At 40.5% G+C, this 13,142-nt stretch overlaps 1 protein-coding gene across 1 annotated transcript in view; it reads left to right on the top strand.

Annotated features, from left to right (window-relative positions):
- The window catches only part of LOC124606415 (sialin-like), a 51,858-nt gene extending 43,871 nt beyond the window's left edge, over positions 1 to 7,987 (top strand). The window contains exons 8-10 of the mRNA XM_047138396.1: positions 875 to 1,116; positions 5,433 to 5,553; positions 7,914 to 7,987. Coding sequence (XP_046994352.1) covers positions 875 to 1,116; positions 5,433 to 5,553; positions 7,914 to 7,987 — 437 coding nt within the window. The remainder of the gene's footprint in view (positions 1 to 874; positions 1,117 to 5,432; positions 5,554 to 7,913) is intronic.
- The last annotated feature ends 5,155 nt before the right edge of the window (positions 7,988 to 13,142 follow it).

Below are 13,142 nucleotides of genomic sequence, written 5' to 3'. Positions count from 1 at the left end.
TCTATGTAGCCGAACATAACCATTTACAGTCAATGATCGGTTCAGTTGACCAAAGGACCGAGTCCATTCCATGTAAACACAGTCCGCACCATTATGAAAACTCTACCAGCTTGCAAAGTGTCTAGTTGACAACTTGGGTCCATAGCTTCGTGGGGTCTGCGCCACACTCGAACCCTACCATCAGCTCTTAGCAGCTGAAATTGGGACTTGTTTGACGAGACCACAGTATTCTAAAGTCCAACCGATATGGTCACGAGCCCAAGAGAGGCGCTGCAGGCGATGTCGTAGTGTTAGCAAAGGCACTCACGTCGGTCGTCTGCTGCCATACCACATTAATGCCAAATTTCGCCCCATTGCCCTAACGGATACGTTCGTCATACATCTCGCATTTATTTCTGCGGCTATTTTACACAGTGTTCTTTGTGTTTTAGCACTGACAACTTTACCCAAATACCGCTGCCCTCAGTCGTTAGGTGAAGGCCGTCGGCCACACTCGTTGTCCATGGGAAGAGGTAATGCCTAAAATTTGGCATTCTTGGTACACTCTATACGTTGTGAATCTCGAAATATTGAGCTCCCTAACGATTTCCAAAATGGAATGTCACATGAATCACCTGAGTACAAATGACAGCACCGCCAGTCCACCTTGTGTTCGCGATACTACCGCCATCTGTTCTTGTGCATATCGTTATCACATGACTTGTCACCTCAGTATATAAACGTACCCGTTACAGTCTGTATTCTATTATAAGGTGTGACGTATATAACATCCGCTATAACCGGCCAGTGCTCAGTATAGCCAATGTTTCGTAATATTCACAAACGCGAATTTGACTCTCGTTCCACATGACTGATGTGGTGGTGTCACTCGCAGCCGCTGTGCCGCCGGCGCTGATGCTGATCGTGATCACGCTGGTGGGCTGTGACGTGGCGGGCATCATCGTCCTCCTCGCCATCAACGGTCTGTGCATGGGCGCGCAGTACACGGGCAACTCCATGAACCTGCTCGCCATCGCGCCCAACTTTTCGGGCACCATGCTCGGCATCTCTAACACGTTCGCAAACGCCGCTGGCATCTTGGCACCGTACGTCGTGGGATGGCTGACGAATGGCAACGTAAGTACTTCAGCGATCTGTAGTTCAGATTTGATAGCACTGAAACACCCAAAAACTTATAATAAGATGAAGATTTCATTGTGTCTCATCCAAGGAAAATGTATGGCACCATATCATGTGCTACATCTCAAATAATAAAAAGGAGTAAAAATAGGATTTAATGTACTGTCGATGACGAGGTCCGAACACAATCTCGGATTGGACAGGAATGGAGAAGGAAAACAGCTCTCAATTTTATAAAACAACCGTCTCGGCATTCGGCAGTCCGAAATCGTCTCGATTGAAGATTCGTCCATCATCGACAGGTTTAACTCCGCTGTGGAAAGGAGGACTCTGACCCAAAGGTAACTCATCCAAAAATGGTGGAAATACGTCTGTCACGTCGAACGTGGCCAATGCATTACATCTCTGCAGTTGCGTGTAAGAGAACGTAACTTTTTCACTATGTTTGCAGCAAACTTTGCAGTGGCCACTTTGAGCTATTATTGCTAATAGTTACAAAGTAATTCTTCAAACAAGTCGCAAGTGCGGTGGTCTCCTCTCATTAACTTTTCTTTTTCACTAAACTTTTAATTACTTTGGTGCACTTCTATGACAGTTTCTTCATCGCAGATTAACACAATGTCCTCAATTGTATATATGTTGTTGCGTATGTATGAGGGGGTGCTGGTAAGTCCTTGGCTTTATAAAGAAGAAATGCTGTTACGAGTTTGAAAAAAAAAATGCACTCAACATATTCCTCCTTGAGCTCAGCACATTTATGGCATAAGTCTGGTTCACACACTTATCTGCTCTTGTCATCTCCAGGATTACATGGATAATACTCTTCCGAAAATCCGACGGTGTCTCTACTGTTACAGATTCTACACACTAACTTGAATAATCGTTTGACTGCCATTCTCCTAATGATTTTATAAATTAAAAAGAAATTGTCTATTCATTCTATCTTCTTTAATCGAAAGTCTTCCAAAGCTATGACAAATTCTAGAAACAGAGTCCTTGTACCCATATCGAACCTGTTTCTTCTTTTAACACGTTAGGTAAGAGTTATCCCCCTTCCCCTCCCCGCCCCGGCCCTCGTAATACCTCTTCTGTCCGCTCAAGGCTCAAGCCTTTGGGTTTAACTGTGGAAGTATTTCCCACTCATAACATTGACACCGTTGCTTCTAAATTCTCTGAATGTTATTTTGGCCATTCTAAATATCCTTTCTGCAGCTGTTCCTTTCTCGATCTCGTCGCATTTTTCCTGTATTGTTTTTCCTTTAGCGTCCTTGGTTTTCTTGTTTAATTCATTTCTAAGCGACTTACATTGCTTTATTCTTTTTTCTTAACTGAACTTGGTTTTCTTTCCCTCTCTACTCCTTCAGTTGGTGCATTTCTTATGTTACACATATTTTCTTCGAATTCACTTTTCTTATACTTACTTTTGTCTGTCAAGCTTGTGCGATTACCCTTTTATAGGGCCTTCCATTCCTCCCCAACTGAACTATGAGCATATATCTGTTCCTGAGTGCATTTTACATACCATATCAGATTTTGGAACCTGTGTCTCGCCATGATGTAATCTCCTTGTGCCTCTTTTCCAAGTAATTCTTTTGGTCTTGCGATTTTTGAATAGTACGGTTACCATTACTAGCTGACATTTATTGGAGAATTCAACTAGTCTTTCTTCATTCTTTTTCCTGTCACCTAGGTAATAGTCACCCGTAACTCTGCCTTCTGTTCTGTCCCACTAGATTATTTGATTTTCATTTTCCTTTACATACTGAATTACCTGTTCATATATTGTCATATATTCTGTCTATTCACGTTCTCCGTGTGATATCGACTGTATACTTGAACTATGATTATTAGCATGGATTTGTTTTCGATTATAATGAAAATAAACCTATCGCTGAATTGTTCACAGTAACTCAGTCTACGCCCTACTTTTTTATTCATAATGACATTGCATGATTAATCATAGCATATTGCTTTCGTTGTAACATTTTCTGATAATGTTGATATTATCGTGTACTGTCTGACATTACTGATAGCTATTACATCTTGCTTCAGCTTTTGCATATGATTTTTCAGATTTTCTAGCTTCTCTGCCACAGTCAGATATCTTGCATTTGAGGCTCAGACTCGTAGAATACTACCCTTTCGTTGCTTTTTTAATATTTTCCTCATGTTCAACATCCAGTTGTCTGTTTGAATTGGGGACTACTTCAGAATCTTCTCACCTTGGAGCGACAACTTCGTTTTTATTTACAGGGTACATTTCCTAGGTATACAGATTGTGTCTCTTTAAGGCAGAGGTTTCCATTGGCATTTGCATTCTCAAATCGCTGATCATTGGTGATTTTTCCGGCCTTAGGTGGAGCTACCCACACGAAGAATAAGAGGATGCCATAACCCTCTGTCCACTCCTCTGCTCAATTTTGGCGAGGCCATTAGCGGAAACAGATTTCTTATACCTGAAGTCTCCGGCTGCCTGAGTTGTTGATTTTTATTTAGACTCTAAGGTGTGCCTTTGATCCAACATTGGACTTAGTACGTTTGGAAAAGTAATCAGACGCTAGCCCTTAAACACGGTACGTTTCTTTAAAAAGGAATTGAAATGTTTATGCTATAGGTAAATAAATAACATGTAAAATATAAACAAAAAAATATATTCATGTTTCTAAACTGCGCTACAGAATTAAAAGATTACCTTTTCGAAAGCCGTCAACGGCCTTACCGCAGTGGTAACACCGGTTCCCGTCAGATCACGGGAGTTAAGCGCTATCGGGCTTGGCTAGCAGTTGGATGTGTGCCTGTTCGGTTCCGCGGAGCATTGTTGGCGGCGGGGTGCACTCAGCCGCTGTGACGCCACTTGAGGAGCTACTTGAGTAATGAGGAGCTGCCTCGGTCACAAAAACTGACAAAGGCCGGGAGAGTGCTGTGGTGACCATGTTGTTGTTGTTGTTGTGGTCTTCAGTCCTGAGACTGGTTTGATGCAGCTCTCCATGCTACTCTATGCTGTGCAAGCTTCTTCATCGCCCAGTACCTACTGCAGCGTACATCCTTAGGAATCTGACTAGTGTATTCCCTCTACGATTTTTACCCTCCACGCTGCCCTTCTGTACTAAATCGGTGATCCCTTGATGCCTCAGTACATGTCCTACTAATCGATCCCTTCTTCTAGTCAAGTTGTACCACAAACTCCTCTTCTCCCCAATTCTATTCAATACCTCCTCATTAGTTATGTGATCTACCCACCTAATCTTCAGCATTATTCTGTAGTACCTCATTTCGAAAGCTTCTGTTCTCTTTTTGTCCAAACTATTTATCGTCCATGTTTCACTTCCATACATGGCTACACTCCATACAAATACTTTCAGAAACGACTTCCTGACGCTTAAATCTATACTCGATGTTAACAAATTTCTCTTCTTCAGAAACGCTTTCCTTGCCATTGCCAGTCTACATTTTATATCCTCTCTACTTCGACCATCATCAGTTATTTTGCTCCCCAAATAGCAAAACTCCTTTACTACTTTAAGTGTCTCATTTCCTAATCTAATTCTCTCAGCATCACCCGACTTAATTCGACTACATTCCATTATCCTCGTTTTGCTTTTGTTGATGTTCATCTTATACCCTCCTTTCAAGACACTGTCCATTCCGTTCAACTGCTCTTCCAAGTCCTTTGCTGTCTCTGACAGAATTACAATGTCATCGGCGAACCCCAAAGTTTTTATTTCTTCTCCATGGATTTTAATACCTACTGCGAACTTTTCTTTTGTTTCCTTTATTGCTTGCTCAATATACAGATTGAATAACATCGGCGACAGGCTACAATCCTGTCTCACTCCCTTCCCAACCACTGCTTCCCTTTCATGTCCCTCGACTCTTATAACTACCATCTGCTTTCTGACCATACGCCTATAACTTACAACTACTTAAACCTAACATCACACAAATCCATGCCCGAGGCAGGATTCGAAACTGCGACCGCAGCGGTCTCGCGGTTCCAGACTGTGACGCCTAGAACCGCTCGGCCATTCCGGCCGGCGCGTAATTCTGAAGTTTTGCTCAATTGTGCCTTTTGCGCCATTACAGAGGCAGATTGTAGTTACTTTTGAGCCAAATTTCAAACTTACACGTCTCAGTGGAAAACAACTACGGGGTTTCGACAAAATGATCCTTTAATTTGGCTGCGCTGTATATTTGAGAGTTGAATGAACACACCTGACTTTGGCCAGTAGTGGAAGATTTAGAGGAGTAGCATGATTCTGGGTACTCTGGTCTTGGAATCAAGCAGTAACAGCTTCTTTTATTGCTTCTTCCAGCAAACGCGGACGGCGTGGAATACTGTGTTCTACATCTCAGCGGGAATCGGCCTCGTCACGTACGCCCTGTATGTGGTGCTCGCCACGGACAAAGTGCAGCCATGGAACGATCCGCCCCAGGGTACGTAACTACCCCATAGATGATCCACTCGGTAGGTTGCACTAAGAGAGGTGAAACAGTACAGTAATGCACGCGTCGTTGAAAGCACGGTCTATGTTGTTCCTTTATATTCCTTTTGTTTCATGTACCCGTCAGATCTACGTAAAAAGTGTAGATTTTCCATCGTCTCTGCACCACATAATTATTCAAAGCAAGGCCCATAACAGGCTAAAACTACTGACTAACCGAATGAGGGAATCTGAATCCCTTGAGCATCATCCATAAATATGAAGCTCTCGCCTGGCCCATCCATACCTGCCTTCTCTCCTCCTGAATGTTATCACTCTGTCCAATCCTCGCACGCCACCTCGCTTTCCACATGCGATTATCTCCTCACACTCGCATCTTGCATTAGATCATGAATTTCTCACACACCCTTGAACTTCTTCACCATTACTACATCTTCTATAGCTGTGAGTCCCAACACCTTACAGTCTCCATCATTGTTGAAAACTCTAGCCTTTACCGCACCTCTATCAACACATCCCCTCATCCCTCCATTTCCAAACACCCCCTGTCTTTTGACAGCTTCACTTCAGACACTTTCCTTTCCAGATCATGGATTCATTCCTGTAATCTACCGTTTCCTACAATCAAGACTTACCCATCCCATCCTTAATGAAGACTCCAGTTCACTTGCGGCGCGGGGTAACCGAGCGGTCTCGGGCGCCTAGTCACGGTCCGCGCGGCTCCCCCCGTCGGAGGTTCGAGTCCTCCCTCGGGCGTGGGTGTGTGTGTTGTCCTTAGCGTAAGTTAGATTAAGTAGTGTGTAAACTTACGGACTGGAGACCTCAGCAGTTTGGTCCCATAAGACCTTACCACAAATTTCCAAAAAACTTCCAGTTTACACTTTCCTTGCCCACCTACATCCTATCTTTCCCACATTGCTTATCTTTTATCCAGATAACACCCTCCTTTGTAATGCTGTCAACACAAACCCAACTCATAGTTAGCAGAAGGCCCCATCTCATCATGAAAAGAATTTTCATCATATCATAAACATCAACACTTAATTAAACCTGATAAATTATTTCGTATTTAGTTTAAAGTTGAGACCTATGGCAACCGAGCAGAAGATGTATTTAGACAAAGACGGAGAATCACTCTGGTATTCTCTTCAGTCGGTACGGGGAAGCACGAAAACACAATACGAGTGGCCGGACGCGGATTTGAGCTCCACTACTTGATCGCTCCTTAACCGCTTCTCGGACACCCCACTGCATACAATCTCAAACGAAATTACCTAAGTTCCATATTTGTTAGTGGCCCATTATTTGCGGTTTTCCTTTCCGAAGATTTAACTGAATCAACCACTAGTGCTCCTCATTCACACGTTTCTTCATGAAATTAGAATGAACGATTAATTAGAATGACGCTGTGTGTAGCTACTGTCAATGTTTGGCTGAAGATGTTTTGCCATAAGACAATTTCAGTTTTGCTAGAGTTATGTAAGAAAGCATTAAGCTTGACACGATTTGTCATTGTATCAGGAATGCGATCTGACATGTGAATTCATTGAAAACCATTCGTTAATATCAACATAAACCCAAGAACCTAACTGGATTGAAACGTTATTGTTTGTATCGACAGTGCCGCTTCTAAACGGTTGGGTGAGAAATTATTCTGTGGAAGCAATTGGGCCATAAGAACAGAGAAAGGCTGAATGGAAAAGTCTGCTGGTAGATGAGCTAAGTACAAACAACGCCGTGCTACAGCAGACTGTTTCATCAGTATACGGCTATATGATTCGCTGAAGATGGTGCAGGAGTGATTGCACCGAGCGAGATTTTTAAGACAGTATACTTGCATTCGGGAGGATCGGGATTCTACCATTTATCTGGTCATCCAGAGTTACCATTTCTGTGTTTTTAAGTGAGTGGCGGGATGGTTTTTTTCGAAAAGAAAATTACGATTTCACATCCCATCCTTGTACAATATTAACTTGTGTTCCGTGTCTTACGATCTCTTTTATTCCTCCCTTTACTGTCATCTGCAAGGATTATTTTCTCATAGATAAATGACTGTGAGTGCTTGGAAGATTTTGCGATCTTTATTCTGTCTATCTAATTCACTTGAAGTTCCATACGTGCAGTTTCTGTTCAAATGCCAAACATTTCTTTACATTTCACTATTATTTAGATCCAAGCTACTCAGTTACTAAGAAGGCAGTCTGGAATGCTGTAGATTTTAACAATAAGTCTTCCACAACATTTCGATAAGAGAATCGTTCAAATGAGCTATTGAATATGTAACTAACTAACTAACTAATAAATCTACAAATTTTATTTCACTTACCACTTACGATTGGTTTATCTTTACAGAGGAAGAGTCCAGAGAGGAAGGAAAACAACAGAATGGACTTGACAACCCCGTCTTCGAGACAGAGCGATTCTAACAAAAGTCATGTCATATGTCACTATTTATTTTCTCATGAGTTTTGTATGTCATCATTATCATTCATTTGTAATAAAATCATCAGTTTTTTATTTATTGTCTTATTTTTATCAATTGCGCTACCGTTTAGCTGCACTGCGTTCAGCGCTGTGAGCCACTAAACGTTTCAGTTTCCTTATTTATGTGTGTTTTGAATAAAAAACACTGAAAATCTTTTAAAGAAAGTAATTGGGTGATATTCTGATTGTCATTGCAACACGAGAATAAACGCTATCAGTTTAAATGAAATTTTACGAAGAGTTGAAAAGATATCAGTTAACTAAGAAAAATCTGAGACCACTATTTAAAAACTAAGTTTTAAGGGCGTACAGAACTATCAAGTGGCATCTAGCCCGACCAATGGGGGAAAGCAGTCATGCAAAATAAATACCTATTAAAACATATACTTTGAATCTACGGAACTGTTTGTGATTGAATTTTACCTGCTTAACTATGCCCTGAATACAGTGTAATGTCCATCTATGAATATTTACTTTTGCTACCTGGTCCACCTTACTGACGAGAGCAAGCAGCAGACTGTTAAGGTGAGTTGGGCTGGCATTTGTCTGTCAATTATAGTAGCCGATATAATTCGTCGTGGGGATACTTGCCCCACAGGTCTTATAGCTGAAAATAAGACAGGTTTAACTTTTATCTTTTTTCACAAGTGGTCATTCATTCGAAATAATACTAAGTCAGGAAAAATTACGTATTCAAATAGTAATAGAATGAATGCAATCCAGAAAAATCAGTGACGGTAGCCAACAACAAAAATGTATGGATAAATTAAATCACTCATGTAAACCAATCACAGCAACAGACTTGTGAATGGTGGTCTTACATGCGAGCAAATAGTGGAAATAAATGGATCGCTTAATTAACATATGAAATATAACCAGTGCACATATAACTTGCACAGATGCGAACATATGCTGGCAGGTACCCTTAAACAACAATTTATTTAACTGACGCCCAATTGCGAAGTCTCGAAGTACCTCAGCGTCGCTAAACATTAAAAGCCCAGAAAAAGACAGTTTAATACCTGGCAATAGTATCCTTCATCCACAACGAAATAGAGTCCATCACTAAAAGCAGCAGAAGTAATTCCGTATTCCAGGCAGCTGCTCAGTGTTAACACTCGTGAAATGTTTAATTATCTGTTCACAGCTAAATGCTTTCTCCGAACACTGAAGCAACAACATAGAATTGTAAGCCCTGAACTGATGTCGAAAGACAATCACTAATAAATTGTTAAAGTCTGAAAGATTCGTGGCCAGTGTGCAGCCAAAAAACATTACACTTTTGCCACTTCGACGAGTAAATAGCCTCAATTACCCTTGCATAGCACAAAGCTCCCACATAAACGCCGTAATTTAAGAAATGGAACACCATTCAGATTTACAATAATTTAGACCTACGACCAGCATGTTGAAAGGATCTCACAGATCGTTCTAATTCTACTGGTTTAGTATTAAAGAATAAAAATACATGCTAAATATGCTATTGACTCACTGAGAGTACCAAAACTTGGTCAGAATAAGATTTCTTTAACGATTAACAATATTATTACGAATGAGGTTAATAAACCTGTCCCCAATTCTATAAAGGAGAAGAGAGTCGTTGAAAGTATCAATTCTAAGCTTTCTGAAAGCGACGCCATAGTAACTGAGGCGCACAAAGGGGAACAATTGTGATCGTTGCAAAAGATGTCTATATTGCCAAAATTATAAAATTCTTTGAGGACAATAATATTAAGAAAATCGATAAGGATTTAACGTCCGTAGCTCAGAAGAAATTGCTTGATCAGTCAAAAAGCTGCAGTGATATAATATTACCAAGGGAGGTACAGAGGCTAAAGGTTATGAGCCCCCTGGCACCCACACTTAGCGCACAAATAAAGGTACACAAAGAAGGCTATCCGATACGCCCGTTGGTGGATGGTAGGAGTAGACCTTTCTGTAAAGTAGCTGGAAAATACCTACGGTTTCTTAAAACTCATTGTAAATTCTATAACCAATTTTCCATTAACAATAGTTATGAACTTTTCAATAAAATTAGAAATACACCAATAACTTATGAAATGAAATTTGTTTCTCTTGATGTCGTCAACTTATACACAAATATAGGTATTGATAAAACTGTGCAGGTCATTCAGCGTAATTTGATGGAACAAAACAAGCTTTCTATGAGGGAAGTAGATGAGTTCATTGGGTCACTTACCATAATTTCGAAATTTAACTACTTTAAATTAAATGGGGACACTTATTCCCAATAAGACGGTCTCAGTATGGGAAGCCCAATATCTGAAATGCTCGCAGACATCTTTATCAATTATCTAGAAAACAGATTCTTTTCTGAAAATCCTTCGTTGGCAGACAAAATTGTATACTAATTTAGGTACATAGATGACACACTGCCGCTAATACAGAGTAACGATGATGTCATCAACACTATAGTAGCAAAATTTAGTAACTTGCATCAAACAATTAAATTTACATGTGAGACTGTACATGTATTACTTTTCTAGATCTATCAATTCGGAATGAAAATGGCAGACACACATTTGGCACCTTTCGCAAAGAGACTTCTACTGATGGCATTGTGGATTTCACTTCAAACCACCCAGTTCAACATAAAAAGTCATTTTTCAGTTTTGCTATCAATCGGATGTTCAAAATTACGTTGTCGGAAGACGAATACGATGATGAAATGGCAACAATAAGGCACATTGCAAAAGTGAATAACTATCCACATGACTTTGTAGGGGCTATATATACTATATATAAGAACATCGCTAATAAATACAAAAACGCTTTACAATAATATATCTTCTAAAGAAAACACTAAGTTTGTTAGTTTACCTTACTATGGAAAAATGAGTACAAGGATAGCAGGGTTAAATCTGACTTTGGCACAGAAATGGGTAAATTATAGTGCCACAAAAGTCTTTGGTCACCTACCAAACAGCATCAAAAGCCTGTCAGATAGCCAACTAACTTTTAAAAATAAATTAAAAGAATTTCTAGATGACAATTCCTTCTAACAATTGGCTGAATTTTTAGATATAAATTAAGCGACAAAAATAAAAAAACAACAACTTAAACATTACTGTAATGCAATATTTTGTGTAATGTAATATCTTGTACAGACATCTTCTATTAATCTGACATGTTCCACAACATTACAAAGTGTCGTATTCATGATCTATGGAACAAGTATTAATCTAATCTAATCTAATCCAATCTAATCAACTATCTTTAGAAAGTACAATGTGACAGTGTCTTTTGGAACCAAAAGTAACTTAGGATGTATTTTGCAACGCACTATAGGTGGAAAGAGAATATTTCATGCTTCTGGAGTTTATAAAGTTTATTGGTCGGACTCTAAGGCCTGTTATGTTGGCCAAAAGGAAGGAGGCTGGAAATTAGGTTTGAGGAACACGTTGCGTTGGGCAGAAAAGATACCACGGAGCAATCGAGTACGACTGTTCTTTTACATACAACGAAAACAAAAGTTGCCGAGTTTTACATCTAATGTGAGGTTTCTGCACAAATGCGAGAAGGGCTGGCGACCTCTTGCCATCACAAGAATGTCAACAGCAAGCTGATTAACGATCAGGTCGTTATAAAATTCCACTGTTCTGGGAATTGTTTGAAAACTTATTGCTAGCAAACAGTATTAGATTTGACCCAGGTGAAACGAAGTAGCTCCTGCCGTCTTGCCAACGTGTAGCAGCCATTAGCATAATACTGTACTAGTATGATGGTTATAACATTGAACCTACAGAACTTTCTCCATCGCACGTTAGTTTAGATGCATGTACATTGTTCATAACATCATTTCACTGTATTGCTTTTATTGTATTTATATTTAAAATCTGTTTGAAGTGACAGAGACCAGTACTCTCTACATCTGTAAGTCACACCAACTAACTATCTTACTGACATTTGGCGTCATCTACGAACTATTCAGTAAAAAAGAGGACCAACGTACCCGTCACGATGTTTAAATAAAGAGAAAAATAATAAAAAGATAAAAACATTTAAATCAGATCAATTCTAATAGTTGCATATAGCATGTATCTCCTTGTGTCTTGTAAACAAATTACAAAAAAAGGTTTTACCCATCTGACGTTACATATGTGTTTAAAGAATAAAAAACAACTGACTCACAAGGAGTGAACCTGGAAATTTTCTTACATTTTCTCTGTTTACTAGCAAATGTGGAAATAAGTCGGACAGCAATGTAAAGAATTTTAGTTATGTTTTATTTTATGTAATCCCCATGCAAATTTGAAGTTTTTTTACTTTCCTTTGAGTGATCTATAATACGTAGTTCATATGAAGGGCACCACACAGCCTACCTTCTTTACACAGTAGTATTCAGTGAACTGTGGCTGACGCCCGAACAACAGGGAACTGCCATGCATTGAGACTAGAAAGTTCTTTTTTCTTTATTGTCATTTTGATACCTTACAAACAAGGCAGGGCGGCAGCGGCCTATTTATGCCGCCCTTCGGCCATAGAAAAGACATACCGTACAACAGGAATACAGAAAAACAAACATACATGGAGGGCAAAAACGGGAGACAAACATAATAAAATAAACGAAGTCGTTCACTGACGCACTGCTCGGAAAAAAAACCTTCAACACTGCACACAACGGAGAATACAAAATGTCACACGTGAATGGGGGAGCTCGGACCCGGAGAAACTGATCGACTGACAGGACGATAAACACAAGCACGGCGGCGACGATCTCTGGTGCACGAAGGCGCACTGTTACACACAAAAAATCTGTGACCAGCCAGTGGGAAGAGGTGAGGGTAGGAGGGAGAAGGGGAGGGGGTTGATGCCAGTGAGAGGAGAATGGAGGGGAAGGGGAGAGGGTAAGGGGGGGTGTGGAAACCCGAGGAGTGGGGGAGGGGAGGGAGGGAGGAAGAGAAGGGAAAGAGGGTGCCCTGGAGGAATAACATAGGGGGAGGAAGGGGAGGACCAAAGTTGGTAGGAGGGGTAGATTGGGGGGGGGATGAGGGCATCATCAGGGTGGGGGAGTTGGCGGAAGCCACCTTGGGCAAGGATATGGAGTGTGGAGAGATGGAGAGTGGGCGGGATGTG

Source organism: Schistocerca americana, chromosome 3 (genome assembly GCF_021461395.2).
Source record: "Schistocerca americana isolate TAMUIC-IGC-003095 chromosome 3, iqSchAmer2.1, whole genome shotgun sequence".
In the NCBI taxonomy this organism is placed as follows: domain Eukaryota; kingdom Metazoa; phylum Arthropoda; class Insecta; order Orthoptera; family Acrididae; genus Schistocerca; species Schistocerca americana.
Note: the sequence above shows the minus strand (reverse complement) of the source record. Positions and strands in the feature narration are given on the sequence as shown.